Source organism: Osmerus mordax, chromosome 5 (genome assembly GCF_038355195.1).
Source record: "Osmerus mordax isolate fOsmMor3 chromosome 5, fOsmMor3.pri, whole genome shotgun sequence".
NCBI classification, from domain to species: Eukaryota; Metazoa; Chordata; class Actinopteri; order Osmeriformes; family Osmeridae; genus Osmerus; species Osmerus mordax.
In genome coordinates, this window is record NC_090054.1 from 9,314,869 (window position 1) to 9,341,718 (window position 26,850).

Sequence of the window (26,850 nt, forward strand, 5' to 3'; positions counted from 1 at the left end):
TTATCTGGTTTCCCCTCAGAAACAAATGAAGTGGTAGCACCCAATTTTAAACGTGTACAGACGTTAAAACGGCCGTGTACAGACGTTAAAATGTAACGTCTGTACACGAACGAGAATTCAGACGTTTTGGCACAATCGGCGTTCCATACTCTTTCTGCAAGTCAAGATTCACGAAGTGTTTCTGACTGCCAATTAAATTACATCATCTTGTCTCGCAGGCTCGAGGGCGCATTGGATAACTTGAAAACATTTTTTTCACTTTTCTGGGCGACGAACAATAATACAAATGAGTTTTGCAAATATATTGTGCTAAATATTTTTTCGGAATCGATCCAAATTACAGCACAAAGGAGTTCTCTAAAATATTGGTGAGGACAATTTTGGCATCTTAAAATGTTGGTGGGGACTAGTACCTAGCGTCCCCCCCTAAATCTATGGCAGGCCGTTTTAACATTTATTTCTACAAACGTACTAGTCACTATTTTGAAGTTACTAGTACTTATTCTTTAGTTATATTCCAGTTTTACTAGTAACTTTTCATTAGATACTAGTAACTATTCTTTAGTTACTAGTAACTAATCCAATAGTTACTAGTATCTATTCCCGTTTTACTAGTAACTTTCATTAGATACTAGTAACTATTCTTTAGTTACTTGTAACTAATCCAATAGTTACTAGTATCTATTCCCATTTTACTAGTAACTTTTCATTAGATACTAGTACCTATTCTTTACTTACTAGTTACTACTTACAATAAGTACTAGTAACTATTGCCAACAAGATATCTAGTTAACATGCAAATTAGCTTCTGAAGATATCTAGTTAACATGCACATTAGCTTCTGAAGATATCTAGTTAACATGCAAATTAGCTGCTGAAGACCACACCACACAGAAGACGCCGTTTTAACATGTATTTCTATAAACGTACTAGTCACTATTTTGGAGTTACTAGTACTTATTCTTTAGTTACTAGTAAGAATAGTTACTAGTATCTATTCCAGTTTTATTAGTAACTTTTCAATAGATACTAGTACCTATTCTTTAGTTACTAGTAACTAATCCAATAGTTACTAGTATCTATTCCCGTTTTACTAGTAACAAATTGCACAATTTTACAATTGTATTCTATGGGGCTCTGCTTTACAGATATCTACTATTTGTGTCCAACTAGTATCTATTCAAACAGTTACTAGTATCTATTCCAGTTTTACTAGTAACTATTCATTAGATACTAGTAACTATTCTTTAGTTACTAGTAACTAATCCAATAGTTACTAGTATCTATTCCCGTTTTACTAGTAATTTTTCATTAGATACTAGTACCTATTCTTTAGTTACTAGTAACTAATCCAATAGTTACTAGTATCTATTCCCGTTTACTAGTAACATTTTAAATTATTACTACTATCAAGTAGTCATTTTTACTCTCATAAGCAATGACTCACGCATTTGTTACTAGTAAGAATAATAATGTTACTAGTAACAATTGGAATAGTTACTAGTAACTAAAGGATAAGTACTAGTAACTTCAAAATAGTGACTAGTACGTTTGTAGAAATAAATGTTAAAACGGCTTGCCATATAAATCTACACCCATGCTATATACCGTTTCGTTATTTCGCTACCTACTTTTATAGTGTGGGTGATGCGGAGAACCTGAGCAAGAACACGGTCTGCCGCGCAATTTGCAAAGGTTTTCTTCAATGGCTGTTGCCACCATACTCTGATTAATGGAGTGATGAAAAAGAGATATCCAAAGTGCCCTTTGTAAAAACTTTGGACTCTAATATGTTTACAAAATGAAACAAGGATTTTCATTCTGTCTTCATGCAATGTTCTGATTTCCGTTCTGGAAATGTATGCACATTATATCATATTTTACAATTCCATGCATCATTTGCTCATTTAAACATACATTTACAGGAAACTAGTAATGAAAACAATATTTGACCTAATATTAGTTATCAACTGGGGAGGTTTCATGTTGATATGTTATCCCTATTCACTGGGGTGTCTCCCCTTAACCCATTCTGTTGTCCTTGGGTTGCTTTGCGCCTTTTCCTAATCATTTCCATATCAGAAATGTGTGTTTCTTTCAACCAAAACATTTCAAACCAAAAATAACAATGTGTATAGTACCATACAATGCTCTTCAAAAGTTAAATAAATGATCATTTCACTACTTTCATTGAATTTGGATGTTTCATTCACTTTTATAGCATTTAAAAAAAAGAATAAATAGGACATTGAAAGAAAGAAATGGTGAAAACCCCCACAAAAGACTCAAAATGCACAACAAAAAAGCCACAAAAAGGTATAAAAAGACCAAAACGTAGGAAAAAGTTTAACAAATACATCCTTATGTGTTCTCCCTTCCTATAGGAACACAGAAAAGCCAGCCTTGTTGTTTTAATTAAAAGCCTCTTATACTCTATATCGCGCTACAGGGTTCTTTAATACAGGGCCCTTGCATTGTCTGCTCCCACCTGAAACAAAGAACATTGTCCCTTTACAAGGCACACTTGGAGAAAGTTGAAGGTGTCCATTTGACTACTGTGTTTCAAGGTTCATTGTTTATAATTTGTGTCTTTGTCTTGGCCTTGAAGTGGAGGCCCTAGGTTGCTGAGTTTAACACCATAGCAATTTAATCAATTGAGTCATATTTGAAATGAGCACTGTAAGGACTTTTGTCTCATGTTCAGACCACCACCATTAGCAAGTCATTACAGACACCAATCACAGCCACACGTTCACACACTCTCACCATCTGTGTTGCAAGTGTTAAATAAAACTCAAAAGTGTACCCCCAAAATGCTCTCTGAGCAGGCAGACACAGTTTCCTGATCATCTAGGACCTCCACTTGAGAAAGTAAATGGAATATTTGATCAATATTCAGCAACCACATATGGCATTGTCAGGGTGTGAGGAGGGGTAGGACCCAAATGCAAGGGAGTACACAGCCATACTGAAAACAAAGGGTTTATTTCCGAAAAAAGCCAGGGACACGGATAGGGTACTCACAGACAGGTATGGTAATGACAAGACAAAGACTGGACACCAAACAGAAACCTAAATACACAGAACCAAACGACACACAGGTGGACACAATGACGCTAACGAGAACGAGACACAGGTGAAGACAATGACAGGGAAACACTAGGACAGGGAAAACCAAAAACAGGGGGGCACGGCTGTGGCCGTGACAGGACCCCCCTCTCAAGGGACGTCACCCGACGTCCCATAAGGCAGGGCAGAGGGCCGGGGCAGGTCCGGGGGACGACCCGGAGGCAGGGCAGAAGGCCGGCGGCCGGAGCAGGTCCAGGGAACCACCCGGGGGCAGGACGGGCACAGGGGACGGGCACAGGCGACAGGAGGCGCCTGGGAGCGCGGACGAGGGGGCGCGGACGAGGGGGCGCGGACGAGGGGTCGCCTGGGGGCACGGACGAGGGGGCGCCTGGGGGCGCGGACGAGGGGGCGCGGACGAGGGGGCGCCTGGGAGCGCGGACGAGGGGGCGCCTGGGAGCGCGGACGAGGGGCGCCTGGGAGCGCGGACGAGGGGGCGCCTGGGAGCGCGGACGAGGGGGCGCCTGGGAGCGCGGACGAGGGGGCGCCTGGGAGCGCGGACGAGGGGGCGCCTGGGAGCGCGGACGAGGGGAAGGTGCAAGAATAATTAGCAGAATTTAACATGAAACCGAATTAATTGCTCATTGCGTGATAGATAGGCTCCTTAAGCACAGCGATATGCTAGCCTATACTTTTTGAGAAGATAGCCTATCGTTTTTTTGTGACGGGTGTCATTTACATAATACATGTGTTGAAACAACATCATATGACATTAAAGATGATAAATGAAAATATGAAAGTATGAAAATAAAAAAAAACATAGGCCTAGCTTACTGTAATAAGCGGTAAAACGCGTCACTCCTCTACATTTAATTTGGTCTGCTACTTTTTGCCAGCCCTCTTTCTTGGATTTTGCAGACTTTGAGGTGTTCCCTCGCGTTCTGATAAAATCTTCAAATTCAGAGTAACCTTCGAGCAAGCTGTTGCTGTTGGCTCTGTTGCGGAAAAAACAGGGCGCTCATTTTGGCCACGGTGAGCAGCCATAGACTTATGTGAGCAGCCAATAGCAGCGTTTTAGACTAACGTATAACTCAATCCAGCTATACTAATCATAAACAACAAGTGTGTTCGAAGAACCGAATTAGCCAGATCATGATAAGCAAGATGATGTCATCTTGGATGTGTTTGATCTCGGATGTAATAAGCGACGTACGGAGAACGGGCCCCAGGTTTTCTCGCCGAGCCCATAGACAGCGGAAGACCTTAAAGATCCTGTAAAGTAAATTCCATGTTTTGCTTCTAAGTACATTATATACGTGTGAAATGAGTTCCTGAAAGCATGTGCAAAGCGCTAAAACTTTGTCACACTGAAATGTGGAGTTAAACCGAAGAACAGTTTCTCTTGCGTTTTCAGATCGGGTTTTAATGGGCAGAGCCAAAAAATCCCCTATCTATGTCATTTCGCCCTATCTACGTCAGATCACTGAATGGCTCCTCCTGCTGTACTGTTATTGTAGCCTACATCAGCTAGCTAGCTAGCTTCAGGATGTCTCCCACCACCCGCAACTGCATCTTCCCTGGATGCAAAAACTACAGCTGCGCTGCAACGCCATTTAAGTTCACTATTGCTAATGAAAGGAAAAATAGTTGGATAGATTTTGTGAAGAGACACGCTCATGGAAAGCTTCGGATAAACTCCAACAGCCGCCTCTGCACTGACCATTTCACAGCGGACAGTTTTAACATGGACCAGAGACAGACGGGGTTCACCAACACACGGCTTCTCTTGCAGCGTGGAACCGTACCGAGCATCGCCCCTCCGGCCGTTCATCCTCCGGTCGCATCTGGACCATCCACCGCCGCCAGCAGTTCATCACTCAGTCCTGTGTGTTATAATTATACGAGATAACTTTTCCAGAGGTATCTCTGCTATGAATTAGTGCAAACCGCTAAATTGATATTAGGCTACTCGGTGTAGAATGATGGTATTTTGGTGAAATGGTAGCTAATGTGTTAGAAGTAGCCTATAGTTGGAGAGCTCACTGTCTGCTGTCTCTGGTGTCAATTTTTACTGTTACAGCTCAGGGGAACATTTCATTTATATGCATCTGTATGTTTCACTCATTGAACAAATAAATACTAATTCTATACGGTTTTGTTCGGCTTGACATAGCGTCCATTATCTGGGTCGGAGGTAGGCACTAAGCAGCGAGGGGCGTAGCTTCAGCTCCCCCCCCCCCCCCCCCCCCCCCCCACGATTTCAAAGCCTAATTTAACATACTTGTCTGTGTTATTTTTTCATTCGAATTTGGATGGGTAGTTAATAACACATTATTCTGTGATGTGGCGAACTTAAAACTGGTTTCCAGGTCCACTTTACAGGATCTTTAAATCCTACAAAGGTTTGGAGGCCTATAATCAGATGGTGTGTGGATGGGTGACGGAAGTTATCAACGACCGTTGTGTTGTGAAGGCCAAAGTAAGTAATGCAATGTCTTTAATCAACCTAACCTTAACTGTATGATATAATTGCGATACTCAAGGTGTTGCCAAGCGCCTCCTTTCCTCTGATAATCTCTGGCATTCCTCTCCCTGGTTTTTAATATCTTTTGGAAGTCGATAATATTCCAAATGTTTTTCTCGATCTGTCCTATTGGTACAACCTGAAACACGGCAATAATTAAGAATTTTCCTTGACGACGTTCGGGATATACTTCAGTGCCTGTGCTTTGTTGTGATGCGGAGTGCCTCCAATATGGCGACTTCCGGTCTGATGACGCGTCGTGAAAACCCTCAACTTTTATTTTTTAATTTTTTACTTGACTTGGAAAAAAATATTTGTGTGTTAAAACCTAGGATCACGTCTATGTAGTTTACATCACACTTTCATAGCGAGAGAATAAAAAGGCATTGTGTCATCTACATATCGATGTTGTCCCGCCCAGTGTGTCTCTAGTTATACATTACGTCATTTGTGGCTTAGTTGTCAATCAGGTGATGTCACAATGAGCTTGTTCTAGCTGCCTAGTAAGTGTCAGGTGAGATGAGTTTCCGAAGACCTCAAAGGATATTTCCTCGCTTGGGTAGTTAGGCTGGTTACAAGGTAATAATCATTATACAAGCTGCTATATTTTGACTTGTAATGAGATTGCTATCTGTTTATTGTCAACCTCAACAAAAGCTAAACCTGTGAACAGAGGAGCTAGCAGCTTGCTAACGTTAGGCAACTTGCCAGCTGCATCGAGCCAAGGGTAGCCATTGTTTGAGTTGTAAAGCTACAGTATATCGTTGGCTAGCTAGCCAGTTCTCGTTAGCTACTTAACGGTCTGGTTTGCATTTAAAGTCATTTGACAGTTTTCTGAGAATTGAACGGAAATACAACGATTCTCTTTTCTATCCACTGTAAGATCATTATTCGTCTGAATACTTCTGATTCGAATGACATTGGAGCGTGGGACGACTGCCAGCTCCATCCACTGTGACGTACTCGCCTCTTGCCAAACTCGTAGCAGTAGGACCTTCTTGGGATGCTGATACAATGAGTCCAAGATGGCTTGGTAGTGTTTTTAGCAACAGTGAGCACGCTAAATCAGTATAAGGATGCTACCAATGGGTTGATAGTAGTCTTATTTGTTTTGTGGTAGATGTTGGAGGCTAGCTGACTTGCACTTCATTCCTATTGAGTAACCTTGGTTGCTCTTGCTTCAGAATTGGTTAGTTAAGATACTTGATAGTGCTAGCTATATGTCAAGCTGATTTGAGGTACTCGGGTAGTTCACTGCAAAATATTTTGTTTGCCTCACAAATTGCAATCGGTTTATTTATATACATGTCACCGTGGCTTGCTAGCAAGATCATTTAGTTGTGCATGATCAGCGCAGGTAAATTGCATTGTAACATTCGAAGTTTAAGCGGACTAGATTCACAGTTTGATGCCATACACCTTGTTTACCTATAACAGCTCGTCAACTTCAGCTCTACTCCTTACAGCAGATGTCTGGGCCTTGTCTCAGATACTCTAAATGTTGAATTAGTGCCTCTTGATGTGACTTCCTATCCTGAAGGATTGTTGTACATGTGGATAATACGAAGAAAACGAAATAATGAGAGACCATATCATTACATATGTTAATTGACAGTAGGCCAAGTTGTAGGTGCTCATGTTGATGTGCTTGTTTGGGTTGTCAAGGAAGTGCGGAGCTCCTTACTTACCAGCAACCGGCAGTCTTGTTCAATTACCCTTTTTCTTTCTAACATTGATTAGTCTGGGTGAGTGTGTTGATGCACACCATTTGAACAGTGTACAGAATTTTTCCATTATTTACAGTGTTTTTATTAGTGATTGTTCACCTTTGAATACATTTGTAGTTACAGTACTATTTAGAATTTGGTGGTTGGTGAGAAGTTTGTGTGCAGGCTTTGCAGTTGACCTAAGTTCAGTAGTTATTTATGTGGCTACATTTTTTGTCTTTCTCTCTCCACAGCTGTGGTCATCTTGCATGATGTGTATCTGTGGTGAAAGTGGCGAGCAGCACCTCTCCCTCTTACCCTCTTCCTGGGTCAGACCCCATCCTCCTCCCTCTCCCTAAAGCTTCCCCTGGACACTGGCCCTCCTAAGCCCCCAATATGGCTGACAGGAAGGAGCCACCATTCTACAATGATGACAATGTGGGATCCTTCCACTACAAGCTGCCCTTCTACGACACCATGGAGCTCTTTATAGAGACCCTGACAGGAACTTGCTTCGAACTGCGCGTCTCACCATTCGAAACCGTCATATCAGTCAAGGCCAAGATCCAGAGGCTGGAAGGTACTGTGGCATCTACTGCTGTCTCTACAGGAGGTAGTGGGGAACATTCAATGCCTACTATCTGTCAAACAATGGCACACTGTTTAAAAAACAAAACAAACAAAAAACAGACCTTTCTATGTATTGACTTTGTAGCACTACTGATCTCATAAACACATTGAAGCACCTCAGGTTGTCGACTCGTTGGTACTCTGAGGCCCAGTTTCCCAGACATGGATTAAGCCTAGTCCTAAAGTAGGAGAGCAATTTTATGAAGATCTCCATTGAAGAAGTTTTAAATCTAGGACTAGGCTTAATCCCTGTCTATGAAAATGGGCCTATATGAGTTGAGGTTCATGCTGTAACAGCATCCCATATTCAATCCACAATTGCTTGGACTCATCATTTATCAGGCCTCATCTCCCATTCACTTGTCATTGGGCCCATGGAGCACATCAGTAATATAAAAACGCCAAGGGCCTTCATCCATCTCCTCTTGTGTGGGTGTGTGTGTTTAGCTGTGATGTAGTGCTGGGTGAGGAATGGAGATACTGTGGAGTGGAACATAATTTGCAGAGTAATAGCTGTTGTAAAACAGAGACAGCTACAGGTACGGCCCGTTCCATCGGTTGAGCATGGCAGCATCGGCGGTGGAGAATTTTAGGCTGTCATGGATATGATCACATTGCTATTTAAACATGTTAGGATAGTTATTATGGTACACGGATAGGAACCGTTTTATTTTTCCTGCGAAACAGCTCTGTTTAGTCTTTGTCTTATCTAAGCAGTTCTTAAGACTTATTCCAATAATAAATAATTTATGAAACCCTTTTTTTGCACAACAGAAGTGTAAATAGTGTACAACTTCCTTGTCACAGATTGATTGACAGCCAACACACACAAATAGGCATGTTCATGTAAAGACTTGCTGTACTACAACCTTAAATAGTTTACACCTTCAGATGTAATTTATGTAGTGGAAGCATTGATCAGAATATAACTTGACGATCTGCTAGTAGATTTTGTTGTTGTTTCTACTCATGTCATATTGGCTGTGACCAGGCACCATTCCATTTCCATGGCAGGCTTTCCAAGCATATTTTTGACTTTGCTCCGTTCTTGTTCTGGGTCTTGCTGCATGCTTTATGGGAGTGTGTAAGGAGGAGGCAATGTCTAGCAATGGCTGCAGAAAGACATCTCTAGATGGTAGAGATACCCTGGGTTGTACTGGCCCTCATTCAGCTCTGCAATTGCTAGTTCACCCAGCCAGCGTAGTTAGATGAAGCAGACTGGCTGCAGCTTATTCTCCTTCTGAGGTTTCTTTCTGAATTAAGATGTGATCTTTAGTGGATTTTAGGCTAGTGTAGATTGTTTTACACATTCATTGCCTCCTTTGAGGAAGCAGCATGACCCATTTCTCTTTGTCTCACTTTCTAATTGTATCTCCTGAGGGGGGCATATGTGAGCTATTTTTGAGGTGTTGTTACTGGTAGATGTCCCTATCCTGCATGCACTCTGCAATAGTGGAAATGTATAGACCCAGTCTCTCAACTCCAATTGTTCTCTCCCTCCCTTTTGAAGGCATTCCTGTTGCCCAGCAACATCTGATCTGGAACAGTCTAGAGCTGGAGGATGAGTACTGTCTGCATGACTACAGGTGAGTCTCTACCAACTAATAGAGCTGAAAGGCAGATGTTTGAATTAGATCAGAAAATCATATTGATTGCATTTTTTTTTTTTAGTCATGCTCTTGGGTTTTAGTAGATGCATACGTAGGCCTACTGTGCCGGAAGCCTTCAGATGGTGTTCAGATTTGTAATGAATGCCTGTCACTTAATTTTGTACATGAAAATGGCCCTGGTGAGATTAGGTAAAGTAGAGAACTGTATGCTACAACATGAAGTTCATAAAATGGAGGCGGAGTGGGGGGTTGGAGATAGACGTTTGTGTAGAGTGGATATCATGATGGGATTTTCAGGCAGTCTGAAGTTAATCTGGAAGCCATCCACAGGAATGCTGGTTAATTTTTAATCGATCTGATCTGTTGTGTGGGGTTGAAGCAGCTCTAGAATTGAACCTCATCAACTGTGCATACACCCCACGAAATGTGACCCATCTACTGGATACAGAAATGCAAGGAGTTACACAAACATTGTTTTTTTGTTGGTTGATTATAGCATTGCCGAAGGCTGTACTTTGAAGCTGGTCTTGGCCATGAGGGGAGGTCCCATCAACACTAGGAGAGGTAGGAGTTGGTTTCAATTGTAGCGTTGCTGCATTCCTACTGGCTACAAGTTGAAGGAATTAAAATGTTGAATCTTCCTCGGCCTCCCTCTCAGTGGCCATGGAGGACCCAGGGAAGGAGATGTCTGACCTGATGGATGGGTGCAGGGAGGAGGGCTGGGAGAAGAGCCTGCCCAACAAGCAGGTCACCTTCCTGGTATACCGTGAGGGGGACCAGCTCAACTTTTTCCGCGTTGTGGACAGAGGGGATGGCACTCTGACCCCCGTCTCTGAATCACTCAGGTACCTATTTTATGTAGTTATCATTTATCACATTTGTGACTTCCCTAGTTTTCCTTTGTTGTTAATTCTCATCTGATTTGATTGATTTTGATTAATATATGCAGTTCTGTATAGGCTATAATTGAGGCCAATGGGACTGTTTATTCCCTAGTGGTGGTTCTGTCTGTAATGTTTATGGTGAGGAGGAGGATGATGGGGAAGGCTTGCTGGCTGGTCAGCAGACCCTGGAGAACTCCATCACCATGAACAAAATGAAGCTGCTCAAAGCCAAGATGGAGGACATGAACCTCAACAAGAAGGTAAAAGACCAGTTATACAGTCGTTATTTACTGAAATCTCTGAGAAATGATTGGTCTCGTAACAGCCATCTTGCCTTCTTCCATCAGCCCAAGAAGTCTGCTAAATTGAAACCTCGGCCCCCTGTCGGTCCTCGGCCCTGTAGCAACTCCATCCCCCTGAGCACAAGAAATCATCGACTCTTCCATGTCCTTCCCCAGATCAACCATTCCTATCACTCCAACATGCAGTTACCTCCAATCAGAGACCACGGATCCATAAGCCCCTCTCGTCTTGGTACTGCTGTCCCCTCTGCTCATTTGTCGATTACCAGACGTGCCCCGCCTACTTTCACCTCCTCGTCCTGTTACATGCTTCAGGAGGAGGAGCCATGGGATTCAGGTGCCGCCTTTGCGAAGATCCGTCCCCCACCTAAAGTTTCTCGGTTGGACATTGGCAGCACCAGACTCATGAGGGATTGTGTGTATCCACAGCTGCCTGTCCTCTCTACCAGGGGCCAGGCTGACGGAGCTATGGAGGGCAATGATGCCATAGGGAATGCTCTAGGAGTGGGCTTGGCAGAGGATGTTGTTGGCCTGAAGGACCCCTTAGTGTCAGGGGACTTATATGGCGACCTACTCTCAGACCCTTTGAGCCTGGATGTGTCTACCCCAGAGAGAGGCCAGGGGAGTCTGGAGGGTTTAGGGCCCCTGGACGTAGGGGTTCAGCACAAGCTAGCTTCCACCCCTACGCTGCTTTCTCAGGCAGTGGGCTCTGGAAGTCTAGGTACCTTGGAGCTAGGACCTGCTGATGGTTTAGCCAGTAGAGGTGAGAGGACACAGCTAGGCAACGCCTTCCATATTAGCCCTGCCGCTCCACCCCTCTCCACCACCTCTCCAGTCCTTGCCACGACACAGTTGCCTCAGCCCTTTGAGTTCACCACCTCCACCCTACTGTGCCCCAGCCCCCCAACACGGTCCAGCACTTGGCTGAAGCCTGATGGCACAACCCCACTCCCCACCTCTCCTTCACGCACCTCTCATTTGCATGGCATCAAGAGCAAATGTCCAGAGATGATCTCCAAGAGTGATGCTAGGGACATCACTTTGATGGCCAACCAGGCCTCTAAAGAACCTGTGGGATCACTCCGAAAATCGGACCTGTTGGCTCTGGCATCCAGGACTGCGGACAAAGGCAGGAAATCCCTCAGTCAAAGCCTGGGGCTTGGGTTAGGGCTGCCTGCCGTCGGTGCTTCTGGACTGGGCCGATTGGGCTCCATGGTCCCCTCCAACATCCACCTCCTCCAGGATGATCTCATCAGACGTATGTCTCCCTTGCACAGAGCAGCAGCCTCTTACATGGTAAGCACGGAACTATACATCGGCCTAATATCTACTGTGGTTGTTCTGTTGTCCTAAATACTTTTACAACCTCCCCTCTATTTACAGTCCCCAGCTACTCTTGGATCAGCTGGTGGAGCTTCCTGCTCAATAAGGAATTTAGGTATAGTAATCTGGATGTGGACACACACAACACACACTCTAACATACACACTATATACTAGAAAGTAACACTGTCTGAAAGCTAGTAATGTTGCTAGGGTTGTGCACAGCAGACTAGGGCGTGAGCGGAAGGTTAGGATTGTTGTGCACGTGTACAGTGGCCCAGTGCAGCATATGTAGTATGGTCTGACTGCCGTCTTTGTGCCTGCTCTACAACGTGGTGTGAGAGGCCACCAACACACATCACGCTCAGAGAGAACAGTTCCCTGACCCAGGGTTACTGCCAGACTGAGTGCCATACACACACAGAACAATTCAAAGTCTGAACACTGGTGTGTTTTGTGAAAACAAGCACAAGGCATGTGGTATGAGTACTGCAGTGTGGCACAGCAAGAGCATAAATATCTGTAATGATACAGATGCAAAATCAGCCTTAGCGACAGGAGAAGCATATAAATTCACACCACACACCTACAGCATAATGAGATTCTACGGTTGGTTTTATGAATGTAAAATAACATGGGCCCCATACCAGCCAAACCACTTAGATACAGCACCTGTGTACTGAGATTAAACATTCAGACTCATGACAATTGCTCTACCATATACAGCCACATTTTTTTTCCTTTTTTTTTTCAGTTCAGTGTGTATGAATCTTAAGGTCTATTGTTGTTCTTAGGGTAAATAGTACAGTAAGTGGAGGGGAGGAAGAGAGGTGAGGAGTGACACAGAGAGCACACCAACACAGATTACTCAAAAAAACAATCTCATACCCCACTAGCCAACTGTGACTGTTCCCCTTTGCTGTCGCATCACCAAGACATGTCTTTATCTGCTCCATGGCACTAGTTTCTGTGCACCTGTATCGCCATGCTTGTAAACGCTGTGTGTGGGCCCTGTCCACCGACCTTAACTGCCTTGAGTGGGGAGTGACATGCACCATCGCGTTAACGAATTAGCAACAGACTTTTGCTTCTCACAGGTTGTGAATGTGCACATATATATATATATATATATAATATATATATATATATAATATATATATATATATAATATATATATATATCCTTACTCGCTTGTTTCCTCCCCCAGGCACCCCATCGTATCACCTACCTCCAGTGAAAGCTCCTTTATGCGGTAAGAAGAAGAACTTCAAGCACTGCTTTCTCTGTGGGAAGAAGACTGGCCTGGCCAACAGCTACGAGTGCAGGTACCCGAAACTCTTATTTTCGCCACTCTCTGCCTCACTCGTTGCCTGATGCAACATTACGCAACTCTCATTGTAAAATCACAACACAAGCCGCCCTGAGGTTCTTGAACATAGTCATGCTGCGTTCAAAAACCATCTTAGAACACAGGCAAGTCAAGGTGATGAAAAACCAGCCTTGTGTGTGGGAAGCACATTGCTAGGTGGGACAGTTTGTCTGTTTGCGACCTATTGGGTTTGTCTACTTCATCTGGACTGATGAGAAAATAAAGATCCAGGTGGTTATCAACCAGCAAGCAGCAAAGGAAATGAGGACATAAATCTATGTTTGACTCGGTGCACACCTCTTGAGAACAATAATCAGGCTCTTAGGGTTGTTGATGATGTAACATGGTGATGGGTTATTGAAAGACTCATCTTACCGTAGCCATATCCCATTATCATTATTAAGAAATTATTTAAGTTAGCAGTTGATAATGGATGTTCGTCTTCTATTTCAGTTCCTTAATGGGGAACTGAGGGTTCAATGACTCAGTGGCGACAACAATCTTTGATAAATGATCAATAACCGGTGGCTTCTATTAGTAATTTAATCAGATTACAGAAACTTCTGTATTGTTTTCTAACGATGATTTGGGTGTTAGTTCTCTAAGGAAGTATTTTTCATAGAAATCTGGCGTTGTACATACTACCATAATATATTAATAATAATATTATTATTATTTTAACATGCTCCTCCTCCAGGTGTGGAAACAATTTCTGTGCCACCCACCGCTATGCAGAGACCCATGACTGCACCTATGACTACAAGAGCACTGGAAGACGGTTCCTTCAGGAAACAAACCCCATCATCAGCGCTCCTAAACTTCCCAAGATCTAACCCCTCACAAACAGGCCCCCTCACACTGCTTTGGAGGGAAGGATGAACTGAACTACAGATTTAGTGAATTAACAATAATAATAAAAAATAATAAAAGGAAATGCGCTTTTCACCACTGTGCTTTCTATCACTAAGTTTGCTGAAATCATGTCGACAAGCCAAGTTTGAATAGGACAGAACAGCACAGGCAAGGTAGCTATTCCCTCTTGACAATGTGATTGATCCGATTTTCCCTGTTGACTTTCTTACCCCATAGCAAAAAGAAAAAGTGTGCATGTATATAGGTCTTTTTTTGTTACATCATATGCACGATATCAAGCATTTACCTATTTTTTATTCTGTTTGTTGGGTGTTTTGTTTTCTTAAAATAGGATTACAGATACATTCATGCGACAAGTCTTTGAGAGATGCACTTTAGAATTATTATATTTGTATATCAATGTTTGACTTTTTCCTCATGTGGTCTAGGGTCTTGCATTACCGTGTTTGTCTTTGTATGAAGTGTTTTTACATTGTCAGTTATCTTTTATTTTATTGTATTGATGTTCAGAGCCACACTCTATTTCCCTGTTACTATGGGCACATACACAATGGACATACACAGCCTTCACTGGAAATAATTGTTTTTATTTTAAAATGGGGAAAATACTGTACACTCCTTTTTAGTTAGATGCTTTGAGACGAGGGTTTCCCGCAGCACTTTTCAGTTAAGGCGGTAAAAATATCAGCCGTTACTCAGTCTTGTTTTCTCCCTTCCATTCCAAAACGCCAGTCTCCCTTCTCTGCAAAACGCATTAGTCTAGTGCATAAACTAGCCCCCCCCCCCCCCCCCCCCCCCGGTCTGACGGCAAACCCCACCCTACCACCTTAACTAACACATTTTCTGCTGGAAACCCTGGAGACAGAGTAGTTCATGTTCAGTTTTGACATAAGTATGCAAGTGGTATAAGTATGTTAGCTGCATACTTTGAGGAGATGGGAGAAAGGGCTTCCTGTTTGTCAATATGAACTAAAGTGAATGCCATTAGAAGTGTTTTGTAAGATTGGTTTTTCTTTGGTTAAAAGGAAACTGCACAGCTTTTAAGTGCGGTCACAGTGACAATTGGCGTTTGATTTAATAAATTGTTTGTATCCATACATATGTGCTTGTTTTAAACATTCAAATCATCTACAGTAATGGTGTTTCTTTAAGCAGTCATTGAGCGCAACTAATGTGTAGTACATTATTTATTTCTATAACTTCTATTATTTAATTACATTTGTTTGTTGTGCTGCCTGTTCTCCACACATGCATCCATTTCTTAGCAACAAGCTAGGTATTATTAACCTCTAGAATATGCAATTTGCCGTCATAGGTAGTGTTAGCCCTCAATATGATGTTTTGACTTTGACGATAGCACTCGTGTGGTAACAAAACACGATATTGAGTATTTCTAACCAGGACAGGATTTAATGGGGATATAGGTAGACCCGTCTAACATTCACTATTCAGAAGCCATTGACATCGATACTGAAGCAGTGAGATGGAATAAATAATACATTTAGTGATTGGAATGCAGATGTCCATATTTTCCATCTCAGTGAACATAATATCTCATGTATGGATTAAGTGGTCAGACCCTTGAACTGCCATTGTCTTGGAATGTCTGTGCATGTTTGAGAAGTGGGAAACTAAGATGAGGTAAAGGGAATCGAGAGCCCATTTCCCAGATGCTGGACAAGACTACGTCCAGGGAGTCTAGTTCTGATATAGTCTCCTAGAATGTGAGGAATTAGCCTGGAGAGTAGAAGACAGCTATAAAAAAAATGGATTATCCTGCCAATAAAAGTGGAAGGTGGGTGTGTGTACTCATTGGTATTGTAAACAGATCTACCCTGTCAGGGTTTAACTGCTCAGTGTATTTGTGGATGCTCTACAAAATAAATCAGATTAAAGCTTCACATTGAATGTTGAAAATCAAAGACTCTTATTTGTCAAAATTAACCGACAGAAACACATCAAGAGTGTCAGAACATTCTGGTATGTTGTCACTGTCAGGAGTGAGAGCGCACAGCTAAAGCAGATGTGGGAAAGCATCTTAACATTACTGGAAAAAGTGTTCCTCTTCTGCAAGAGTTACGTGAAGAAATGCATATCAGTGTTCCCTTTTTGTAGACATTTAGTCATTTAGCAGATGCTCTTATCCAGAGCGACTTACAGTAAGCACAGGGACATTCTCCACGAGGCAAGTAAGGTGAAGTGCCTTGCCCAAGGACACGTCATTTTGCTTGGCCGGGAATCGAACCAACAACCTTCTGATTAATAGCCCGACTCCCTAACCGCTCAGCCATCTGACTAAACATGAAACATCCTAGAATCGGGACTATCAATCAGTGAAAAACATTGTTCTTAATGCCAATTCATATCTCTGCCACAAAGAGAATACTGACTGAAATAATCAGAATTACAACAATGTATTATAGATAATCCTTAAAGAATGTGCAATCATTTCAACTGAGAAATTACTTTTTTTGTTATTCTAAGAGAAAATGTTTACAATTCACTTTCTGTTTTGAAATTGTTCAACTTTATTCCAACATGAAACCTAGAAACAAATTTTGTGGGTGTACACTTGACTCATAATAACGAATAACGCTACAGCGAGTTTTCCTGACATAAACGGATAGATTTGTGCCTGCATGTGGCATAATATGCAATGTCCAATTGAGTCAAATAAGGACGAGAAGTCCATTGTTGAAGGATGATAGGAGGAGATGATCAAGCAGAACCTGTTTGACAGGTTTATCTCACAAGGAGTTATAAGTAGACAGAGAACAAACTGTACACAAACGCATATACAAACAGACAGCGTGTATAAGCTCTACACAATATCTTGAGACATTCAACATCTTCCGGATCCAACTCTTCTTACTGAAAGGTTGGAGTATCTTGATTAACACACAGGATAGCTCTCTCTCTCTTTTCCTGCTTCCCACTCACAGTTTTTTAACACCTAGTGGGCAATCATCTAGCTCTGTGTCTGTCTGTACTCTTTCAAAGTATCTCTCCTCCCAGTTCTAATCAGTCACCTGCAGAATAGTAAAGTATGAATTGCTTGCAGTGCCTCCATATGCTGACAGGCATGGCTACAGACATAAAATGTATGCCTCAGTCAGTCTCTGAATGGACCAGATTCATATCCATACCAGTGCATGTGCTACTCAGATGTCGGCATTAAGACGGCAGAATGAGATTTGTGTGAGCTGGTTCTGGAACTGGACAGATTTATTAAGCTAGTTATAGACAACATGATCAGGATATAGTGAGTAGTTTCTTTGATTAAAAGGGACAGAGGGTTAACATTTAGTTATAATGTATGTATATGTACTGTATAATCCCTCATTTGGGAGATTATACAGAGTTATCTGTTTCTCAGACATACACATCTCTTTTAGCATCCTCACTACAAGCTCTCCGAGGTGCCTGCTCACTCCAGACAGAGCACAGAGGCCCTGTTGTCCTTCCCCAAGGAGGGAGAGACAGACTGTGAATTAGTAATAGGAGCAAACACAAAGACTGGTCTCAGATAGATAGAGCTGGGCTTTGAGTCAACAGAGGATACATTTTCTTCTGTAGGCTACCCTTCACCTCTAAAAGTCTGCCAGTTAGTGAACGATGGACACTTGATGTGGCATTCCATTGTTTGACGTTCAATGTTGCATTTCCACGGTTTATTCTAAACTATGCAGATGTAACCTATAGATGTCATATCATAAAAGAGGCGTTGTGTTTATTCGACATTATTTGCGTCAAAGAGGTTGATTAATTCAACATATTTGTCATTATTATGATCCTCATCATTAGCATCGCAGCAATAATCGAAACTGAAACATGTTTCTTAGTCTTTGATGCACCTGCCCTTTAAATTCTTTTTTTCAACCCTTCCATTTTTTTCACTCCATTTTAACGCGGAAGTCGGTGCCGCAGCATATACAGGCTACTGTACATGCAGATAGGGTTTGTGATATAAACAAAACAACGTAATTTAGTTCTGAGGAAATACCGGTGAGTGGTGATACTTTTTGTTTTAACTTGTCTTTATTAACTGGAGATTTGAGAAATAAATCTCCACGATAACATAGCCGTCTTCAGATGTGATGTATTGTCGCTGCGCCTTTTATCAAATAACCGGACACGTCGAGGAGCGCGCGTCTGGACTAGGATTTGACTGAATTCATGGCATAGGCTACATGCCTTGATATTTAATGAAATACGTTTTTACCTGACTGTCAACATTTAAACAACGTCCAGGAAATGGCGTATTGATTGAAAAAGGTAGGCTACATAACGCTATGAAGATACAATTTACGAAAGACGCAGCAGATGGATGTTCCTGAGAATCCAAAAGGCATAGTGTTGTCAGTGAAGGCTTATAGGCTACGCGTATGGAAATTGCTAGTTTCCTTCAATTGAGTGAATCTTTGTATCTAATTTTACTACCGTGGACCTAGTCTACCGTTTATGTATTTCGAATGAAAAACGTTTTCGCATTTGGTTTAATGTTGGCTACATTTCCCTTCTCATCAAAGCCTCAAAGCGACGTTAGAAAAAACAATACCCTTCTGCACAAAGCGAGGTTTGAAACATAACGATTTTACACTGGCTTGTTATTTTTGAAGAACTGCTCAAATGTGCTAGGTTGTCGTGTTTATTACATAGCCTATTGTCAGATGACAACTGTGGTCCGATGACGGTGACGTGAAATAAACTGCAATACCCTGCCAGCTGTCGTGCGCACGGTCCGGTCCTAAGGACCTGCAGTTGAATAAACACAAACACAGGTAGGCTACATCGATTTTGTACTGGCAGGCAGCAATAACACTTCCAAGTAGCCTACCTTGATTCAGTTTTCGCTGTGTAGTATGGAATTGAGTTGCACGTGAACAATGTGCCTAATTCTGTTTAATAATAAAATTACGTATAATTTCCCTCGCCCATTAAAACCAAATTTCTCTCATTATCTCGGAATTCCTGTTTTTAGTGGAGGCAGCGGTTCAAATCCACCCTGTTACATATTTATATAATGATGTACCTTTTAATTGATTGTACATACCCCTTTTATATCCTCTACAGTGCACAAAGGCCAAAAGGAACAGCCAATCTGTCTGTCTGTTACATCACAGCATGGCCTTGTTACTCCTCACTATTGTGAAATACTAAGGGCTTGCGGAGATAGGAGTTCTCATTGTCCTAATGGTATCATGCATGCATAAACTTGCACATAGACAGCACCATGCTGATTCTCCTGTGCAGTATAGTTGAGCCTGTTTGTAATGTACCTCTCTCACACTCTAAAGATCCTCTCAAACATAATGTGTTCCAAGGCAGAGCTGCAAGCATAACATTTATACTTCCATGTTGTTGCTTTCTGGGGCCACAGATGGAAATGTGTATACTTTTATATAACTATATGAGTTTGAAATATGTGACAAAATGACATAAAATTTAACACATCCAAGAGAGTGTTCTTGGCTTGCTATCTATCATTTTAACTAGTCCTCCTGGCTTGGCCCAGACTGGTTTCCTTTTCTACACGTTTCTGTGTAGCCCAAATCTTGCAGCCACTGGATGAAATCTAATCTATTCTTGGCAGAGTAGTCTATCAACAAGCTAAGGAATTGTCATACATTTAGTCCCGGCAGACTTCTTAGAAAAACGTAGAGGGAAGCAAGACAGGAAGCTCCTAATTATTCATCTGAATGGGCCTCTTCTGATGGGTGTTTATCGGGTAAAACTGTCAGAGAGAAAAGGTGAAGTACAAGTGATGTTATGGTGGTATTGCGTGCTAGCAAATTAACTCACAACTCCTTTTTCTTTAGAGATGGATTTTTAGGACAATAATTGGGAGAGAGTATTTCGATGCTGGAAAGCTTTTCTACAATTAACTGCCTTCATTGTAAGGCACAATATGCTTTTGATTGTTCAGCATTCAATATCTGTATCTTTAATGCTGTATTTTAACATTCAGTCTCAAGAAGCACTAGTTTTGCCAGTCTCCATTGTGTTGCTGTATCTTCAATCATATTTATTTTGTCTAAACTCATAGGTGCATTTTTGTTGAGCTACTGAACTGTTGATTATTGTTGCAGTACATGCCGTGCAGTACAGCATTTGGTTTACCTATTTGGTTTACCAAACCGCAAGAATACATCTAATTTTTGTAACCTATTCATCACCACTAGCATCAGTCTCACTGTCATCTCCATCATCATTGTCAATGTCACATTTGAATACAAATGGGTTACAGAAAAGATAACCCTCTTATGAGAATTTATAAGAAGAGAACAGATTTAGCCTATGTCATAAAACACCAGAGTGGCTTCACTGAGGCAGTAAAGTTAACAGCCCTTTATAGTCTAACTCTAATGTTCAATTGGTCTCATTCTGCTTTTCATACATTTACCTTGGTCACCAGTTACATTGTCATTTTTATTTATTTATTTTATTTATTTTTATTTTACCAGTTGATAGAACCTTGTCATGTTTCCCAATAAAGGCAGATGTAGCCTTGTCAAAGCTATAAACTCTACTATAGCCCTACTATTTAACATGCTTTGAAATATGGAATTGCTCTACATGCTAGAATCAAATCATTACAGACAGTACACACACACATACAAATGCACACTCACGCACTAAGACACACACAAATCCTGTACGCAACCATTCATTTCCAGTACACATACACAAACACTCATCCTGCTTACTTCCTAAAATCAGCCAGTTGACTGCATTGACCTGAAAGGATATACTGTAGCCTTTGAGATAATTGAACCCCTTACAATACAATACAATCATGGTTGGTCGAAATTACTGACAAAAAGATTTATCTAGAAATATGAATTTTCCTTCTTGGAAGGGAGTTTTACCACAAATGAGTTAGACAGTATGTCATAGAGAGATGTAAAGCCTAATAAAGCTAAAGTGCCTTACTTTAACAACAGTATCTTAATACCCTCACAAATCTCATATCTCATATTATCCAAAGATAAGTATGTTTCAGCTTTAAACAAAGTAATAATGCTGCTACTATCGTTTTTGAATGAGATTATGTGATGTAAGGTGGTGACAGACAGTGTAGTTAAAGGAAATGGCACTAGTCTAGTCAGCAAAATACCTGTACACATGTCCAAGGAAAGGTATTTTTCTTACTGGATGTGTGTGTGTGTATCCTACCTTGAAATAGTGAATAATTACCTAACTGAGATTTCAGTGCATTAGAAGAGACATGTGGAGCCATAGTGACGTCTCCCTTGGTCTATCAGTCTCCCACTACTTCACAGACTGAGGCAGACTGCTTTCCTCCTTTAGAGGACTCTCGATTCATGATGTGTCTAATCTCACGCACCTCCCCCTCCCCACACCAGAGTTCTGAAATACAATCAGGTATGATTGTGTGGTCTTTGTCCAGCTCCCAGACTCCAACTCAATCTGGCCGTTCCCCTGCTCTGTGCTCTTTTGCGGCCTTCCTCTTCCATAGGGAAAGGAACTATTGATCCTATCAAATAGCTCTCTCTCTGGGTGATGTCATCATCATACCTCCCACTGCTGCCCCCCTCCCTGCTAGGCTAGGCTGTCAGGGATGGCATTGCCTAGGGTGCAATGGCATCTAACTGGTTCTCAACCCATAGTCAGAACTATGGAAGCTGTTGGACAGGCCCGTATTTCAGCTATGTAGGAGGGCTGTCTCAGCTGAAGTGAATTGAGTGGTAAAGTTGTAGTTGATGGTGCTGTTACTGTCTACATGGCGCCTCAAGGTCGTCTTCTGCCTGTGACCCTGGCGATTGTCATGTATCACTAACATACTTTGTTCAGCACCCCACTGTCCAGGCAGGAGACTGAAGCATACAGAGGTTTGTGCAATCATGTCAGGCTAGCGTACAGTAGATCTCTCTTGTAAAATAGTTTCATTGTAGAACCGAAACAGATTTCTCACCACGGGACAATGAGTTCATGTATTCCCCCCCCCGTCATTTGGTTGCATGCCAGATGGGTGGGTTTTACATGGGTCATTTGTTCCATTTTGCTGAAACAACTGCATACAGATAAGTTATTCAAAAACATTTAAGTGACCCAGTATTCTGACCCATGTCTGCTACTCTTCCAGGGCCCAGACACAAGTGTTAGGGTTAAGGTGAGGCAGGGTTAGGGTAAGGGTTAGGCAGGTACAGGAAGACACACAGTGTGATATAATCATATCGTTCTTTGATAATGGCTTGGTGTTATCTAACTAAATATGTTCTGACCTGCACAGTGTGTCTTGCAGTTATTAACACTGCATACTTGAAGTGTTGGACTGATGGCACTGTTTACGTATGGGTACCCTTGCAGTGCTATCTATGGAATCTGAAATGTTTTCTGCTATGCCTAGTGTTATGACCGTGTGTCTCTGGTAACAGTTAGTTAAATGCATACAATGTTGTGCTTCCCATAACAATGTAATATGCGTGGTGAAATGACCACATGGTGAATTGCCTGACACACAACCCTCGTCCACCTAGTTGGTTTTCTTGGTTGTTGGAGGGGTGGTGAGGTCCTAAATCAGGACAGCTCTCGATATATCAGGGTTGGGCGTGGTGTGGTTGGGCGGGGGGTTGGAATCCCATTGTCTATATGCACCTGTAATGTTAATTTCTTCCCCTTTGGACACTGGGGAGGTTATGCGGAAAACACTTCCGTACAGCTTTCAAGAGACTGGGAATTCTGAAGTCAAGCGTACGAGTTTTGGTGTGATTTGTGTAAAACTTGCAATCTGAGTGAGACTGCATCTGTTCGGATTTTCCCGCATCTGGTACTTAAACGGTTTGGATAAATACATAGTCTTCACAGTTAAATAATTTAAAACGCCCAAAATGCTCATAATAATAATAATGTTATTGTTGATTGTGTGAACTAGCTGGGTTTGCCGTTGGGTTAGCACAGCAGCGGAAATGATTACATCTGTTTTCCGGTTTGAACGCTGGGCGCTCCGCATAACCCCTATTCTGTCATTGGGCTCTGTCTTTTAGAGAAGTGTGAGTCATCATATCAGCCAGCCAATCAACTTGTCAAACTGCATATCATATGCAGTTAGCCATACATTTGTAAGTTTTGTCAGGACAAAACTTACAAATGTATGGCTATGGGACTGGTTCTGGTTTTTGGGGCTGTGGGACTGTGGGGATAGGCTATTAACAGTATTTAATATGTAACAGTTATTTTCATTTAATAGAAAATCTAATTTCATAGTGTTCACAAATGTTTGCAGACACTCAAGTTCCTCTTTACACTTGATGGCTAAAGCAGAAAAATATTTCTGCTTTCTCTCTCTCTTTCCCTATCTCTTTATCTGTCTCACACATAAACAAAAGACAAATATTGTTATGCAGAATCCTTTGTTAAGATAAGTGTTTCTGGGATAATGGCAAGTCCCCATGTACTTTGATTTCCTATGTTTCTTTATAAGTATCCAATTCCTGGTAAATGTTTGTAAGTGAGTGCTTGCCTCCCTCTCTCAAATACTCCTTTGGACTATTGGGGTGGTTTTGTCAGCACTTTTCTCCACTTTTGATTTCCAGCTATTTTATGTTGTGCCTCAAGCTAAATCTGTAATTCAGATTAAAACTTGTACCTTACTCTGACTCTCTCCATCTGTACTTCTCTTCACATTGTATGTATTCCATTCTGTCTCTCTTTTTCTCTCTCTTTCTCATTCTTTCCCTCTTTCTCTATGTTTTGGAATTGAGCGTGCGTTGATGATCCTACTGTCATGTTTGTGTGTGTTACTGGGGTGTTGACAGTAATCAGGAGTCTGGGTCAGACAGCTGCTGTATGGCTTTTCAAGGAAACGTTCTCGCTTGGACTCTTTTGACAACACAAACCCGAGTTTTGGCTGGTCTTTTGTGGCAACACTGCAATATTGGCATAAGCCACATAGGCACAACGTAGTCAAACAGTTTGCGCACTGAGGTGTAGTTTATTAATTACAAAACGGTTTAACAAAAGTGTTCTTTAAACAAAATCAGGCTCTTCCTCTCAAAGGGTATTGCTTGAGGTACTCTTACTCTCCATCTTGGTTGGCTGTGTTCTGCAACAGCTAGCAAAGCGAGGTCTAATCACACAGACAAATGTTGTAGTCAGCATCCGACGCTCACCTTCTCTCTCGGCACTCAACGACCTGGGTGGGCTGGCACATTTTAATACTTCTGGTTTTCCAATAAGCTGTTTCACCGCGGCCGTGTCTCTGCCTTGCCGTCTGGGACGTGGGAAAAAGAACAACTCATGGTCTGTAACGTGTCCCAGCGGTATCCTGTACGGCTGTCCATGGTGCTTGCTCTTAATTATATAAGAAAATGTAAGGAAGGTTGGATTGTTGCGAAACAAATCTGCAGCTAGTCAGACAGTTAATTATTTTATAATATTGTTACCCTATTGCTCATTGTTGCTTTCTAAATTACTCTTTATTATAAAAGGTATAAACATTGTTGATAATATTTTATGGCCATCCTCCAGTTGTAATTATAAGCCGTCTCCCTTTCCCCAATACCAGGTCTGGTAACGTAAAAAGTAAAAAAGCTTTTAGCCTGTTGAGTTTGTAGTTATGCTGGGCACCTACAGTACTATGGATGAACGATTGCGTAGTTTGTTGTGCACAATAGACCCAGCCTGTCCTGCAGTAGCCAGGAAGTCACTGTAACCTCTGAACCTCATTGTGTAATTTGTACCCCTGAAGTTTGAGATTGTTTTCACTGTGTGTATGTGTGTGTGTGTTGCATATGTGTGTGTGGGAGTGTCTGTCCTTAAGGGATCTATCTAGCGGCAGTTGTCCTTCACACTGGCCTAGAAGGTGAAACATTAGTATGAGAAAGTCCCTGTGTTTCCTTCTCATGGGTACCCTGAGGATGTCACAGGAGTGTGCTGAGTGCTGTGTCCTACAGTACACGTCCCCAGCCAGCCTAGCTGTTTGTCTAGGAGCCCTGTTCCCTAAACTCCTCTACAGACTTAATCACACCCTCAACAGAATGACATTAGCATATATTCTAATTCAATGACTGAAGTATTACAAATGCAGGGAATGAAAATGCCTGCTCTGTCCTCCATAACCAAAGCAACCTAAAGGACAATTACATTTATGGAAACCTAATGATTATTTATACTCTGCGTGTAACAAACACGTCAGTAAGAGTAATCCGGGTCTAGGTTTAGGTTAATCTATGCGGTTTAGTACAGTGTGTGTGTGGGTGTGTGTGAGACAGAGAGTGAGAGAGTGAGAGAGAGAGAGAGTGAGAGAGAGAGATAACAGAAAGAGAACAAGAACCTTTACAGGCTTTATTAGAGTCCATTTACTTTTATTTCTCTCTTAATCTCTTTCCTTTTTCTCTTAATCTCTGTAGTCTCTGGAAGAACTGCATGTTCTTGCAAATTATTAAAACCAGAGATTCTAATTAGTGCTGTCGAACACACGCGTTCTTTACCTCAGTGGAAATGTAGCCCACCTATGTAAATCCAGTTTACATAAACTCCTCCATTTATGTTGCATAATATCAATAGTATACTGAGGGCCTCATTTACTAACATTGCGACCGCAGCTTAATCTGCGCCTTTGCCCAACCGCAAATAGCGGACGGTGTATTTCCGCATTTTGCGTGGTATTTATCAAACCAGATCCTCGTCGGGCAATCAGCGCCCATTAGTGTTAATTAGCGGGCCGTTAAAAGACGGGCACCGATGCTTGATCAGGGCACCGATCTTAATGCAAGTTTGATCACTAAACAGTTGTTCAACTGACACTAAGACTTTGGAGTTTAACCACAAACATAGTATACAAAACTGACCCCCAGAAACTACGGGACATGTCCGGAGCGTGGAAAGCCCTACTGAAATAGTGATTCAGAGGCCTCATTTTTGTCCCAGTTTAAAAGCATAGTTTATGAACTGTTATAAGCTGTATCATTCTGACTAGCTTAGTGTAACTCAAAGTGATTGGTTTGGCTTTTCTTTATATACCCCAGCCTTAATAAAAAAATTGGGAGACCGCCTATATGAAATAAAGAATGTCTAAAACATACAAATTCAAATTGAACCATCTCCAGTTTTCACTCAAGGGGTTGGAGGAGACCAAATATCATGCCTTTAGAGGACAAAGTAACATGTTTGGTCTGCTACATGCACAACTGAAACTGTAAAACCTTCCAAATATAAATCCTACAACACACAAAAATATTACTCTCTGTCTCTGGTGTCCCATCTGATAGTATCACCCCCCCCCCCCCACACACACACACACACACACCCCTTGCCCCTCTAAGTTTTTGTAACAAGAATTCTGCGAAGCCCAATAAAGATAAGAGGTAAGATTCAGCTGTACCTGACAGAAAGATAAAGAGACAGAGTAAGAGGGAGTGAGAAAGACGGAGAGGGAGTGAGAGGAGCAACAGAAGTTGGAAGTTTTTTAATGTACTGCAGTACATTAAAATGTTTACATTACATGGAAAGATCTAGAACCGTAAGACTTGTTTTATCTATTTCTACTGTGTCTTCTTCTAACTATAAAGCAGCATTTGGTTTTATTGTCAGTGAATGCTG

At 41.8% G+C, this 26,850-nt stretch overlaps 2 protein-coding genes across 4 annotated transcripts in view; both read left to right on the top strand.

Annotated features, from left to right (window-relative positions):
• Positions 1-6,072: 6,072 nt before the first annotated feature.
• zfand4 (zinc finger, AN1-type domain 4) lies at positions 6,073-16,166 on the top strand. Its single transcript, XM_067237097.1, has 10 exons — positions 6,073-6,169; positions 7,551-7,876; positions 9,437-9,512; positions 10,033-10,100; positions 10,195-10,381; positions 10,533-10,680; positions 10,768-12,018; positions 12,106-12,160; positions 13,252-13,369; positions 14,111-16,166. Exons 2-10 carry the CDS (start codon positions 7,693-7,695, stop codon positions 14,244-14,246), a joined length of 2,223 nt encoding a protein of 740 aa, XP_067093198.1. The 5' UTR covers positions 6,073-6,169; positions 7,551-7,692; the 3' UTR covers positions 14,247-16,166.
• A 2,027-nt stretch (positions 16,167-18,193) lies between these two features.
• marchf8 (membrane-associated ring finger (C3HC4) 8) overlaps positions 18,194-26,850 on the top strand; it is a 62,237-nt gene continuing 53,580 nt past the window's right edge. For 2 of the 3 annotated variants that reach the window (XM_067236190.1, XM_067236192.1), the window contains exon 1: positions 18,194-18,291. The gene's annotated coding sequence lies outside the window, so the exon portion shown is untranslated. Of the gene's footprint in view, positions 18,292-18,743; positions 18,863-26,850 lie in introns of those variants that run through there. The other variant, XM_067236191.1, reaches the window with a different exon arrangement.